Source organism: Coptis chinensis, chromosome 9 (assembly GCF_015680905.1).
Source record: "Coptis chinensis isolate HL-2020 chromosome 9, ASM1568090v1, whole genome shotgun sequence".
Lineage (NCBI taxonomy): Eukaryota > Viridiplantae > Streptophyta > Magnoliopsida > Ranunculales > Ranunculaceae > Coptis > Coptis chinensis.
The window spans coordinates 4,053,590-4,068,912 of NC_141464.1; the positions used below are offsets into that span (position 1 = coordinate 4,053,590).

Consider the following 15,323-nt stretch of genomic DNA (forward strand, 5'->3'; position numbering starts at 1 on the left):
CCTTTTAACTTCCAGGTTTTCTCTAAAGCATTCTTAACAAATGGGAAGCTCATCCTTTTATCCAGGAAGAATCCGATTAGCATATCTTCCCATTCAGCGATACCCACATCAATGACGTCTTGGGGTACCACTGCTGCCCCTTCTTCAAAAGAAGGAGAGCAAGGTTCTAAAGCCGAGTTAGAAGATGCCAGTATAGATTTATCGTTTTGAAAGAGGGAGCTCCAGCGAAAAGGTTGAGGAGAGGAGGATGATTGTAGAGGAGCTAACAGAGTCGCCATAGCTGATATCACTTGAAAGAAGAAGGAGAGAAAGCTACAAGCCTAAAGATCCAACCCAAAGAACTCGCACAGTAAGCTGTGGAGGATTTTACCTCATACTAGATGTGTAGAGCCACTGCAATTCAGAACATCCACTGTAACCAGCGATGGATTTTACCCGAATTGGCAAGAAAGAAAATAGGTGAGGAGATAAGTTCCTAAACCAAACCAAAGATTTTAACTAAAAGCGGCAAAAAGAGGCGCACAGGATCATATGAGTGACTTAAGTTATATCACTCCATATCGCCCAAAAAAAGGTCCCCATTGTTGTTCCACATTTATGTTTCATGTACTTTTATAACTGTGGTTACATTGATTTGTTTTTTTCCACTCTCATTTGTTTTCACTAATAGCTAAAATTTATTTTATTGTTCAAAATTTTCTATTACATCATTTAAACTTCCGATAGTTTCACTCCTAAATATAATCAGTAACATTGCATACATTTTTTGATCCCGCATGCACACTTATTTGCAATCAAAAATGAAACTTATGACTGTAATTAAAGCTCAAACGTTAATTTTTCCAAAATAAAAAAACAATATCACGTTATTTACTAGTTTTATATAAATAGAACATTAAAAACTAAATTAAATGTATCAACATTTATAAATTCAAAACTATTCATGATAAATAGCCACAAGATTAAGTTTAATATTTCCTAATCAAACTTTAAAAACATGTCATAAGTTTTACCAAAATAAAAACCGGAAAAATTGAGTTTTTTAGTATTATTTTGATTTATTTTATATTTTTTTAAATTAAAATCCGCGTCATGACCATGTTGACCGCATCATGACCCGTGTCCGGTTTAGTGTCCGACGCAGCATTGCATCCAACACGGACACAGCGCTTTGGTAGGTGCGTCCGTGCTTTAGAGAAGAGAACTTAATAAAGCTATTTGTATTGTTTTAGATTTGACCATCCAGTAGAGATTTCAGTTTGGTATATTTTAAAAGGGATAAAACACAGTAAAAGAAATGTAACAAAAAATTGAAGAATTCCGAAGTACATAGTTTCGAATTACACTTTACAGTGTTTGTTTTAGACTACAATACTACATTTGTTGTTGATATCAAAATTCCAGAATAAGATCGTACATCTACACTAAGATACATACATAGTCACTCCCATAACGCCCGGGTGTCATGTAATGCGTGTCTTTGAGAAAAATAAGGAACAACCAACAAAAATCAGCTGCAACGAAACTGTCATCTGGTCCTCTACACAAGCCAGTTGAGCATTTTCTGCATCAAACCCCATGTTCTCTTTGCCGTTCACCATTTATCAAAATGTGAATGAAGCACTTGTGTATTTTCAAACTTTTCAGTGGATACAGGTATATAATAGGCTAGAATTATGTTTCTTAACATTTGTATATTTGTTAAAACAAAGCTATTTTTTCATATATAAGTACAACAATCGCCTATCATTTCTATCAAGATTACAACATGAAACTCATGTAAGAGAAATGATGTACCTCTACAAAAACAAAAGAGACCAAACTTGTATAATTGTACCAACAACACTTCAGACTTCTATAGGCCGCAATCCACGTATGTGCATCAAATCTGTTAGACTGCAAAACTGGCAACCGTAACCTAAATTAACCTCTTTGGAAAAAGAATCAGTTGACCCTATGCTAATATATCTCTGACTAGAATTAGTTCACCTTCATATACATGTTTATTTTCCCTAATCAGTATCCCAATTGCCAAAGGCAAAGGTTGGCGTGTACGTGCATACACCTAGCACCTAAAACTGTTCACAAGTCACTCAACTTTAATACCTCTTTCCTTTGCTATTTGTACAATTGAAGTCCCACTTCCTGTCTTCTTCTTAAGAAAATTATAATAGGATGTCCAAAGCTTAGCAGAAAAAGAATATACTGACAAAGCACATTGATGGAACCTCTCAAACATACCCTGGGCTTCGACTAGATTACTCAATATACCAGACACCTCTACCCATGTATGCTCTGGTGCTACTAGGTAAGCCTGATAGATCGAATTCACCAGGAGTGAGCATGCCCAGAAAGAAACACTAGCAGAAGCAATGCTACTGGAAACAGATTTGACAATTACCAATTTACAAACTGCAAAGGCTAATGAATAGTTTGCTGGAAATAAGTCCATAAGAGTCTCGACAAAGTCAACTAGATCTTTTAGATCACCATAGTTTTCGGGCAGAAGAGATGACCATAGCATGATTCCAGGACGGAATTGATCAGAGAATAATTGTTTGGAATTGGACCCACTATGTTTTGTTTGGAATTGGACCCACTATGTTGCTGATTAGCTGTCGTATCCTTGGCTTTCTAATACCTTGGCAAAATTTTCTAGACTCTAGACAGAGGCTCAGAGACAGGTAAAACACGTGAATCAACTAAATATCTATTAAGAAGGCTCAATATCCCACTGCCACATGCATCATCAACTGGGACCAATGCATGAGAGAGACTAAAAATGGCATGCTCTCTCACACAATGCTCAAAATACTCTGGACCGGCAATTTTTAATGCTTTATCTATCGCCAAGTGCACTTTAAGTTTATCTTTCTGCAATAGTCGATAGAGTGAGAGATTAAGTAACCCAAAAAGCTCATCTTTAGAGTCAAAGTGCGTAAAACAAACATCAGGTTTTGGAGAAGAAGATTCTGATGAGCCATAAAAGCAATCATCCTCCATGAGATCTAGTTCTCCATTTTGAAGACAATCACCTTTGCAAACAGATTCAAACCAGTGTAATAGTAGTTGTCTTGCAAAATCCAACCCTCCACTCACCACTGCGCAATGAGCATACTGATTCCAGATGCACTGAACTCCAGGGATTTCCCTAGGCCACTTACGAAGTGCTTCTTCATAATTTAAGTTTCCAAAATAGCTTCTATGCAACCTAGCTGAGGTCAGGACAAGTTCTAAGAATGTTGGATATGCCTTATTGTATTTGTCCAACAAACTCCTACTGCAATCTATGCCTCGAGAGCTGCTACGCACTGAACATGACTAAGACACAGAAACTGCACTTCCTTCTCATGCTTACCACCATTTAAAGTAACTGAATCTACACCAATTTTCATCAAGTCTAGAGCCCTATGCTTCTTAGAATCTGTTAATTGAATAGAAGGCCATTCTACCACAGATTTAAGTTCCTTCTCCAATTCAAATTGATATGACCCAGCATCAGGTAGTTTCTGGTAGATAACTATGTACGCACAACAAACCCAAAAGATGCACTTGTCAGATAAAGTTAAGCAGGCAAGTATATCTGAGAGGAATACTGAACCAATGCAAGAACAATCTGTTGCAGTCAGCAAAAGACCACTTATTCTTTGTATGGCTTTGCAAGTACCCCCAGACATGCACAAACAACCCATTAACTGTAAAAATAAGTCCAAAATGCATGCACTAACGTGCACTCTATCCTTGTTGGGCGAATTTGCATGTCGAGAAAGTGCCGCTATCGCAAAATCATAAGCAGCTAAATGATCATCAAGCTTTAGCCGACTGTTGATGTACATAAGCAAGAGCTCGTATGAATCTTCACTGTAGCGGATCTGGCGAACAAGATATTGTATTGTATGCACAGTTCACAATTTAGTCATCCAAAAAAGATACAAAACGGAGATGAATACATTAGATGCAAAAAAATTCACAAAAATTTCATAAACCATTGGCAAAGTACGTAAGCTACTTTATTTAACTATCTCCATAGAATAAATAATTCCAACTATCTGTTTTTCTTTGTTTAAGACCTCAACACCTGATGATCCAAGTGCTTCTACTACATTCCTATCTAACTAACAGAAGTTTCTTTCTTTCCTTTAATATGTGAAGTGTAGTAAAAGGAACCTATTATATATAATCCACCAAAAATCAGCAGTTAAGTCATTATGGAAGTGCACTTTTGGGTAGGAATGTCAATTTGGGGTGTCTATATATAAGTACCAAACTAAGTACGAAATCTAAAACAACCCAAAACTTCACCTACAAAATGAATTAAAACCTAGATAATCTTCACCCGTAATCATCTCATATTTGTTTTAAAATCAAATCACACGAGTTAGTCTACATTGTATTACTGAGTTCAACCGTGTCTAAATATCATCACCATGACCCAAAATCATAATTTTAGTCACATAGATGATCGGTCACCTACAGCTGATACAGTATTAGGATGCCAGCTGAGCAGTCCAACCGTCGTCTCATTAACTGGTCTCTGTTTTCTCCAAAGCTGTAACAGAGTACCACAAGTTAGTGCAATTAGCCCGCTGAGGGCAATGTCAATTAATATTTATATATGCATACATATGAGAGAGAGAGAGAGAGAGTACTGTTGTAGTTAAGCAGCTTCTCAATGAGGTCAACATGGGTCATGAGCATTCGCCTACAGCAATAGCGAACCAATCCGAGTGCATCAAGAGCATCTCTGTAAACCATGAAAAGATTGTAAAGATACAACTCCAAAGTCTGACTCAAGAAGTGTTTCAAAGAATAGGTAGTGCATTTATTCTCGGCCCAGCTGGGCAGTTAAATCGCTACTCGGTCGCTACTCGGCGGAGGTGCGAGTAGCGAGTAGGTCTACTCGGTCGGGGATTAATCGGGATTACTCGGGCGATTTTTTAAACCGCTACTCGGGTGGAGGATTTAGTAGCTTAGTAGGTCTACTCGGGTTGGGGATTAATCGGGATTACTCTAGATGTCTTAATTTTTATGTTTATATGTAGCATGTACATTGATTTGGGCAATGTGGCATACAACATGGTACAAAATTTTTGCTATCAATATGCTATAGAAATGTTGACATTGTCCATAGTTATTTGACCACTAAAGTTTCAGTCAATATCATTGTTTTTTCAATATTTTCTTTTCTTTAACTTGTCATAGTTACAAATGCAAAACATGGGTCGTACATTTATTTTTATTTTTTTTATATTAAGTTGTCATCAAGTATTCAAGTGGGTTCTCAAAAATCATAATACACCACATAGTGTTCGGTCAAAATACACCACATAGTGTTCATCGAACATATTTTGTGAAGATTATCGGGAAAAAAAAAAATCGACGTTTTGCATTTGTAAAGAGAGTGGAGAGGAGAAGAGAGTGGAGAGGGGGAAAGTGGCGACCTGGAGAGGAGAAGAGAAGGAAAAAACATAGAGAAGAAGAGACCGGAGAGAGAGAGAGAGAGAGAAAAAGAAAAAAAAAGAAAGTGGAGAAAAAAAAAAACGCACTGAATTGGAGCTTGTTTTCATGGCTGGAATTGGAGCTTGTTTTCTCGGCTGGAGAAAAGCCCTAACTTGATTTCGCGGTTAGAAAAAAGAAAAATCTCGGTTTTCTTTTATATACCGATTTATGATGAGTAACTCGCCCGATTCCGATTCGTCATAAATCGACAACTCGGCCGATTACTCGGTAATTTTTGGACCCCAATCACTTATGGGGAGTAATTGGTTGGTCAGGTCGGCTAGGTACCGAGTAGCGATTCCTCACCGAGTACTCGCTGAGTACTCGCCGATTTAATAGCACAGCGGCCCAATCAACTTACCAAAACCTTGACACTAACTATAAGTAAGAACAGGACCGTTACGAGCAGAGATATCATAGTAACGAAACAATTAAAGTTGTTAGGCCTCGAAGAAATGAAACAAAGTGGGATATCATAGTCCTAAAACGCTAAACCACATGGAACCTGTAAAAGCATGATCTGTGTTACCATATTTATAGTGATCTTGCATTATACTCCATATATTCTCACCTGTGTATTAGCTGTAGATTGCTACTGTCGTTTCCTAATTTATATTGTAAGCATATTATTTATACCTCAATTGAGAAGAATACAAATACACAAACTTTAATAATCTTATATGGTATCAGATTTGGTCTTACGACCTTGATCCTAACCTAGCAGCTTTTCTTTACTGCCGCCGATTTCTATCACCACCACTGCCCTACCAATCCTTTCCTTTCTCCTTCAGTCACAATTACTGCTGCGTTTCTTTGGGATTGCTACATTTCCGCTGCTCTCTTACTGATTTCAAGTCTCTGTATTTCTTACTTGTTATCACGTCATGTCGACTGAAGCAACATCTGCAAGCACCGTTACTAGCTCATCTTCTTCAAGCAGTTCTCGTGATGGAGGATCTCACTTCTCTGTCCCGAACATCTCCCACTTAGTAACGGTGAAGCTAACAGATTCCAATTATCTTCTTTGGTGTAAGCAGATTCGTTCATTTCTTATTGGGTAAAAATTTTGGCGGTTCATTGATGGCTCTTATCTTGCGCCAGATCAGTATCTTTCCCCTGTTGGTAATGCACCTCCAACCTCAAACCCCGAGTATATGTCGTGGTTTTGCACAGACCAAAGCTTAGTGAGCATTATTAATGCCGCTCTTTCTGAACCAATTCTTTCATTAGTTGTGGGTAAAGGTACAGCACAACAAACATGGAAGTGCCTTGAGGATCACTTCTCTGACCTTTCGGTTGCAAATGCCTCTCTTATCTGTTTTCAGCTTCTGGACATTAAGAAGGGGGATCGTTCTATTTCTGAGTATCTCCAGCATGCTAAGGCGTTGGCAGATTCCTTAGCTGCCATAAATGAACCTATGTCAAATAATGATTTGGTATCTTCTATTCTTCATGGCCTTCCATCAGACTATCATGTGCTTGTGACTGCAACTCTACACTTTGGAAACCTACCAGAATTTCCGACTCTTAGAGCTCGTCTTCTCTCCTACGAAGCACAAATTGCTAACCCTTCTCCACCGCCTCAAATGGCACTTATGGCTACTCAGTTTCGTGGGCACTCTGGATCAAACAACGGTTTTCGTGGTTCTGGTCACAGTAACAATAAAGGAGGTAAGAACCGCACTCAAAATCGTGAAAATCGCAATCGCAACAACAATCACAATGGTTTCGTTACTCGCTCAAGTGAATTTATTTATCGATCACCTGCTTCTGGTCTTCTTGGGCCTGTACCTGGTTCCCTCTGTCAGCTCTGCTCAGGAGCTGGGCATATTGCGTCAACTTGTCCTCATTTACAACAGCATGCTGCACGCTCTTCTTCAGTTCCAAATAATTTGCACTCTGCTTTTGCTGGCTTACAAGCTTCTTATCCGGGCTATCAACCAACACAGTCATCCCCTCCTACTTGGTATCCCGATACCGGTGCCACACATCATATGACGGGTGACTCTCGAGCTATGCAACACCTGGCCCCTTATGATGGTTCTGATGATGTACTCCTTGGCAATGGTTCTCACCTTCCTATTAAGCACACTGGTAACACTTCGATTTCTCTTGGTTCATCCTCATTCAAATTGCGTAATGTCTACCATATTCCTGCTATGCGTACAAATCTTTTGTCAGTTGCACAATTCACTAAAGATAATAATGTTCAATTTTCCTTTTATCCTAATGGGTTCATTATCTCTGACTTGAAAACTAGTTCCCCTTTGTTTCAGGGCCAATGTAAGGATGGCCTCTATCCATTATCTTCTGCTCACCCAGTTCCACGTGCGTTTGCTGCTCAGTCCTCCTCCCTATGGCACAGTCGCTTAGGACATCCATCTAGTAAAGTATTATCATTTATGGCGTCAAATAAAATGCTTGAGTCTGATTTTCGTTTTACCAAGTCCTTTTGTAAAGAATGTGCATTAGGAAAATCCACACATCTTCCTTTTGTGAGCAATAAAATAAGTGCCACTATTCCCTTTTATCTTGTTCATTCGGATGTTTGAATGTCTCCTGTAGAATCAATTTCTGGATTTAAGTACTACCTTTTATTCACTGATGATTATAGTCGTTACTCATGGATATGTCCTATGCGTAGAAAATCAGAAGTTTATAAGCACTTTAATACTTTTCTCGCTTTCATTAAGAATCATTTTAACACCACTATTAAGTACTTCCAAAGTGATGGGGGTACTGAATACATTGATGGTCCTATGTCTGAATTGTGCAACACTCTTGGAATTCACCATCATCTGTCTTGCCCCCATCATCTGTCTTGCCCACACACACCAGAGCAGAACGGCCTTGCTGAACGTAAACATCGCCATATCTCTGAAATGGCTCGCTCTCTTTTAGTGTCTAGTAGTGTACCTCCCAGCCTTTGGGTTGAGGCTATTTCCACAGCGGTATTTCTTATCAACCATCTTCCTACTCCTGTTCTAGAATGGGCATCCCCTTTCTCTCACCACTTTGGTCGCACACCTTCATACACCAATCTCCGCACCTTTGGGTGTGCTTGTTATCCTCATTTGGGTGCTTATTTCACTAACAAACTATTGCCCAGAACCATTGAATGTGCTTTCTTAGGTTACAGCTCTCAACACAAGGGGTACAGGTGCCTGGACACTGCAACCAACAGAGTGTATGTCTCTTGCCATGTGCGCTTTGATGAGTCCTCCTTTCCATATGCACAACATCAGTCTTCTTTGGCGTCCCAGCAGTTATCTCATTTATCTGATATGGCATTTGTACCAGTTATCACACCAGTTCAACCACCGGGCTATTCCAAGCTGACACAACAAAGTGGACCTATCCAAAGTCTGGAATCTATCTCTCCTAATCCAGTGGCAGTCTCTACCCACGCCTTGCCATCTGATTCTCCAACAGACAATGCCACTCTTGAGCAGGCCAGCAACCTCCATGCTGCTCCATCCCATACTCAGAGTCATCGTATGACTACTCGTCTACGAGATGGAATTCAAAAACCACTGGTCCGTACAGATGGCACTGTGCGATATCCTTTGCCTCGTGCTTTGACTGCTCAACTCAATTCTTCTAGTGAGGAGCCCACATGCTACTCTCAAGCTGTTCGCCATCCGGAATGGCGGGCTGCCATGACTGATGAATTCAATGCCTTGATTAAAAATCAGACGTGGACACTAGTCCCTCCTTCTCCGCATCAAAACACAGTTGATAACAAATGGGTCTTTAGGCTTAAGCTTAAGGCAGACGGCTCGGTTGAACGCCCCAAAGCCCGCCTAGTTGCAAAGGGCTTTCACCAACAAGGTTTTGACTCCGATGAGACTTTTAGTCCAGTTGTGAAACCCACAACCATTCGTACAGTGATCAGTCTTGCAGTGTCATTTGGCTGGTCCTTGAGGCAATTAGATGTGAAGAATGCCTTCCTACATGGCCACCTTAAGGAGACAGTCTTCATGAAGCAACCACCCGGTTTTGTTGATCCTAGTCGTCCTCATCACGTATGTAGGCTCCACAAAGCCATTTATGGCCTGAAACAAGCTCCCCGAGCATGGTTCCAACGTTTTAGTAGCTTTGTTGTGCAATATGGATTCACTCAGAGTAAAGCTGATCACTCTATGTTTGTCTTTCGGCATTCATCCCATATTATGGTTCTTCTGTATGTGGACAACATAGTGCTGACAGGAAATACACCTTCACTGATTTCATCATTTATCACAACTCTTGGAAAAGAGTTTGAGATTAAGGATCTCGGACCTCTTCACTACTTTTTGGGTCTTGAGGTGTCTTCTTCCTGTGCTGGCCTACATCTCTCTCAAACGAAGTACACTCTCGATCTTTTACGTCGCAGCACTATGACTGAGTGCAAACCATGTAGCACACCCTTGAGTGCTAAGACTCAGCTCTCTTGTCTTGATGGTGATCCCCTATCTGACGCTACCGAGTTCCGTCAATTAGTTGGCTCACTTCAGTGTCTGACACTCACTAGGCCAGACATTGCGTATGCTGTGCATCATGTCGCTCAGTTCATGAGTGCACCAAGTACCACTCATCTTATAGCTGTTAAGCGCATTTTGCTTTATCTTAAAGGAAGTGTGGATTATGGATTGGATTTTCGAAGATCCACGGGTACTTTAGCACTGCATGCCTTTTCGGATGCTGATTGGGCTGGCTGTCCCGATACAAGACGTTCTACCTCGGGATTTTGTGTATTTTTGGGTTCTAACCTTATTTCGTGGAGTGCCAAGAAACAACCTACTGTCTCCCATTCTAGTGCCGAATCAAAATACCGTTCACATGCCCAAGTGTGTGCTGAGACAGTATGGATTGCACACCTTCTTCGCGAACTTCACTTGCCGGTTTCGACACCGATTACACTCTACTGTGACAATTTTAGCACTACATATATGGCTTCTAATCCTGTTTTTCATGCTCGTACTAAGCACATCGAGCTTGACTATCACTTCATTCGTGAACATGTAACATCTGGCACTCACCGTGTTCAATTTGTCCCCTCAGTTGATCAGACTGTTGATGTCTTCACCAAGGGACTTCACAAGCATCGCTTTCAGCTCTTGCGCTCCAAACTTGTCCACCAAAGACCGCCAAGTTTGCGGGAGAGTGTAAAAGCATGATCGTTGTTACCATATTTATGGTGATCTTGCATTATACTCCATATATTCTCACCTGTGTATTAGCTGTAGATTGCTACTGTCGTTTCCTAATTTATCTTGTAAGCATATTATTTATACCTCAATTGAGAAGAATACAAATACACAAACTTTAATAATCTTATAGAACCCCTATCCAGTATACGCATGACAATGTGAGACTATTAACCGGTGGGAATATCATTCTCCGCTAGCCATGTCAACAATTTTCAAAGGGTGATCATATCAATTTCCATCAGTTATGATTCTCTATATCGTCAAAAATTACTGACCAGTGGGATTATCATTCTCAGTATGAAAAGAGTTTTGATTTATAAATCAAAAGCCTTTTTTCCCACTTGCTTATTTGACGAGGGCATTACCTTATGTAATATTCTATGATATACTATAGTAAAGCATGGGTAATACGTCAAATAAAAATGAAAGGCATATGCTACATGTACATGTATAGATATTAAATCATACATCTCATATACAACCATCATATGCATATAACATGTTAAAAATTGTCAATTTCAGAATGATTTTATTCCTGAAATTAACAATCATCAGCAAGTTACTGTCGAAATCCTGGATTAGCATTCAATAGCTAATATTCACCTTAGTCTAAATGGTGCACTCAAAAAGATATATTCTACTTATCAAGAGTGGGGAAAAAAAGGTTAAATAGGTGTATGCATGAATATATTTAAGAACCTGAACTAGCTAACTCAAGTCTTCAGTGGAGTGGCTGTGCTCATTTAACATAGTGCTTACTACATTGCAACTAGTTGGTAGGTGCAAAAAATTTACAGTTGGAATAATTTGGTTCACCACCTCTTCCACTTAGCAGGGTATCCAAAGAGCCTAAGTTTCTAAACAGCCACACACATAAATATATTAACAATAATAACAGCAACTCAAACTCACTAACCAATATAGCATTTTATAAACTTACCCTTCAGTGTAGTCAGCTTGAAGAAGATCGAGGTACGTGTCCCATTTGTTTCCAATTACCTAACAATGTCATTAAACACAGAAAAAACAAAATCAAAATTGATACGAAATGAACGAAGTAGGGTTAGAAATTAAGATTTTTTTTTTTTTTTAACCTTCCCGCAAGTGAAACATCGAACGGGAATGATCATCTTTGCTGTGCCCTAATAATTTTCTGAAAAAAATGTCGTAAATCAGGTAAATGTACTGTGACACCTTTGGGACGAAACTTTGGGCCCATTCAAATTGTGAATATTGAGGGCATGCTGCCATGCTAGTTGCTACACTTTATGTGGTAACTTAGGGCATATTTGTTTTTTTGGTTTAAGTTATAAGAGGGTCTTATAAGACCATGGTCTTATAAGAGGGTCTTATAAGTGGGTCTTATAAACTGGTTTGTTTTTCATTTTAAGTTCCTCAAACACTTATAAAAAAAGAAAAAACAAACACACAACATCTTATAGATGGTTATTTGACAAATATAACCCTGTTTTACATACCATTACATAACTTGTACTTCCAGTCATTATTCAACAAAATGATCTTCTTTCGCGCCTAGTTTCATAACACCAATTCACATACAAGCAACATTTCAAAATACAAATCCTCTTATACATTACGTTTAAATCCAAATACAAATACAACATAAAAAACGGTTTTGATATCTTAATAAAACTCATTCCTTATTATCTTTCTTCTCTACATCATTGATCCCAAGTTCATCCATCTTCTTCAAGAAAGCCGCACAAATATCATTTGTTATAACTTGTTTCATCTCAACAAATGTGCTCAATTTGGCAAGCTTTTCCAGTTCACTAGAATCATTCTCTGTTACAACAGACGTAGAGCTTGTGCCAGTGGTCTCCCCAAACCATTGGAAGAATCCACATCTTGCAAATCCTTCATTACTCGATTGTGGGCAATGATAGAATTTCATATTAGGGTTTCTTGGGGTATGCGAGGTTCTTATCTTACAAATTCCCTCTTTTGCCAACAATCTTTTCCACATCTTCCTCTGTAAGGGATCTGCTTACTAGGAGGAATAACTGCATGAATGAGAGTGTCATCTAATGCTCCAACAGCCCCTTTGAATGCTCCTTCTCTAAGTTCCTTATAACTTCTAAGTTCTCCAACTGGGGCATCCCAAGATGGTGGTACAATCATCTCTTTGTAAAACAAAATCATAGCTTTCAACACTTCATGAAAGTACTTGTGAATTGTTTCTCCAGAATGTTGGAATAACCAACTTACATGTGTCATACGAGTGTTATAACTAAGTGCTAACAAGAACATCATCATCTTCTCTTCCAAAAGTATACCCTCTCTCTCGAAAATGACTACATAATGCTTGAAAAGATTCTTTTTTCCATCCTAAAAGATTGGAAAATTTGTTTTGATGGACCATTTAAAGTCTCCCTAACTAAATCTTCTCCACTACGTTTGGAAATGCACATCTTTTGACGGACTCTCCTTGGGAGTGTATTTCTTCTTGCACGTTTGAGCAATATCACTAATGCTATAAGACTCACCAACAATGATAACTTAAAAGAATCCATATAGACCTACATATAAAAAGGATAACCATTTCAATGTATTCATCACATAAAACTATACAAGTCATTTCCTTAACACTATGCTTTTCCACAACAAAACCAACAATGAAAAATTACACAGACACTCAATTACACAAGTAATTAGATACGTAAACAAGCAAGCACCTTAAAAAAACAAAAAACAAAAAACAAAAATAGATCATTATAGATTATTTAGCACTTTGAAAATCTAAATAACAATGCATATAGTTCATTGTTCAAAGCATAGTTCGGATAGTTAGGAGTCTAGATACAAGTGCTTTAGAGTTAAGGAAGGAACAAGCTAACATAACAAAAATAAAAAAGACATATTATCAACTTTAGAAATGTACAGGGAACGGGAGCTACTCTCTCTCATCGTCATCATCAAAAGAGAAAAGTTTGTTCCACTAAGCAATCTCCACTTACTCGAGAACACAAAGTAGCATACAAAACTATCTAGATAGAAATCCATTACTCTATCATTCCCTAAACCAGACTAGACTCAAAGCTTCTTAGGGTAAGAATAACTCCATCGCTACTGATATATCAACAGACTAGACTAGACTTAAAAATGAAGACTGATATATCAACAGGAGGTCCCCAAGAAATCGTACTGATATGAGTGAGTGTCACACAGATATCACCGTGTTCTGTAATTTGGTGATTTTACCAGTTATGGTCAATTCAACAGTTGCAAGTTTCAATGAGCCAAATTCAGAAAGAACGGGTTTATTGAATATCAACTAAGCAAAATTCAGACGAATAAAGCATCAACAAGGGATCTTCCCCTCAGCACTAATAGATACACAATGACAAGCAAAACCGGCTATTACTATATTGCGGCCTAGAGATCGGTTTAAACAATCACTCTTAGATAGTCCAATACATAGTGGTTCGACTTCGACACTATTTGTTTACCACTAAATCATTTTATAAATCAAACATCCAACTTGTTTATAAATGAAACCAAATCATTTTAATTCCCTGACCAAGAGATCGAGAAGTCCGTTACTAATCTAATCATTTCCAGAAAATGGGTGACATATAAACTACACCAATTTCTATAAAATACGATCGACATACCAGTAGCAAAAAGGTGGAGCTCGTGATTGGTGGCAAAGAATAAAGAAGAAATACAAGACAAAGGAGCAAAGAACAAATGTAAATGGAGGCAATGAGTGTGGCGGCTTGGGTTGGGAAGAAATGAGTTTTTAGAGAAGGCAGAAGAGAGAAGGAGGGCAAAGGGTAGTGTGCTTGGGGGCATTTGTGTCTTTTTCCAGCTTACAAGACTTACAAAATTTAGTGCTTCTAGACTCTAAAGTATGCATGCCGCATTATAGATGTGGTGTGCAACCTTCTCACCAAGGCTAAAACTGAAACATTAGCAAACAAGTTGCCCCAAACAGGAACTAAACGAAAAATTCAAAAAATAAAATAGAAATAAAATACACGAAAATTTCCACTTTAGCACTAGTTTCGTTTAGTGTTCTTATCTATTCTCAAATCCCTAATTCCAATCATTGAGTGTTATTGCCACATCAACTAACCGTCTGCTCGCAAAAGGTACTCTCTCTCTCCCTCTATCTCTTTTTAACCCAAATTCTTCATGAATCAGTTGATTTTTTTAGTTTTGTGGCAATTAGTTAAACTTATTGTTTCAGGAGATTTCTTTTAGAAACTATGAGTTTGATTGGGGATTGTTTGGTTTAAGATTTCATTTTGGTTTAAGCATTAGTTGGTTGTTATGGGGGTTTTAAGTATTAGTTGGTTGTTGGGATTGGGGGTTTGTTTATGTTATGTGTGCATAATCTAGAATCATAGGTCTAATGTCTATAGTCCTGTTTAGTCAGTTGGTTAGTTTCCTTCATTTTAGGCATTATCTCGTAAGTAGGTTAGTAGTTAGTTATTAAGTAGCTAGTGCTATAAATTGTAGTGTATCTCATCTACTACAAATGGAGAGAAGTATATTATTGTAGTTTGCACTTGTGTGTGGATTAGGAGGTCAAAGGCTCCTCAATAAGCCTTAATGTTATGTGTTTTTTATACAATCACTTCTAGATTGTATCAGTTTCCACTGGAT

At 38.4% G+C, this 15,323-nt stretch overlaps 1 protein-coding gene across 1 annotated transcript; it reads right to left on the minus strand.

Annotated features, from left to right (window-relative positions):
* Nucleotides 1-4,326: 4,326 nt before the first annotated feature.
* LOC147474451 (DNA-directed RNA polymerases I, II, and III subunit RPABC5) lies at nt 4,327-14,345 on the minus strand. The gene is made up of 5 exons (XM_086583030.1): nt 14,327-14,345; nt 11,786-11,844; nt 11,632-11,690; nt 4,650-4,744; nt 4,327-4,549 (listed from the first exon to the last, which is right to left on the minus strand). The coding sequence occupies exons 2-5, from the start codon at nt 11,819-11,821 to the stop codon at nt 4,524-4,526; spliced, it is 216 nt and encodes a 71-aa protein (XP_086439156.1). The 5' UTR covers nt 11,822-11,844; nt 14,327-14,345; the 3' UTR covers nt 4,327-4,523.
* Nucleotides 14,346-15,323: the final 978 nt, after the last annotated feature.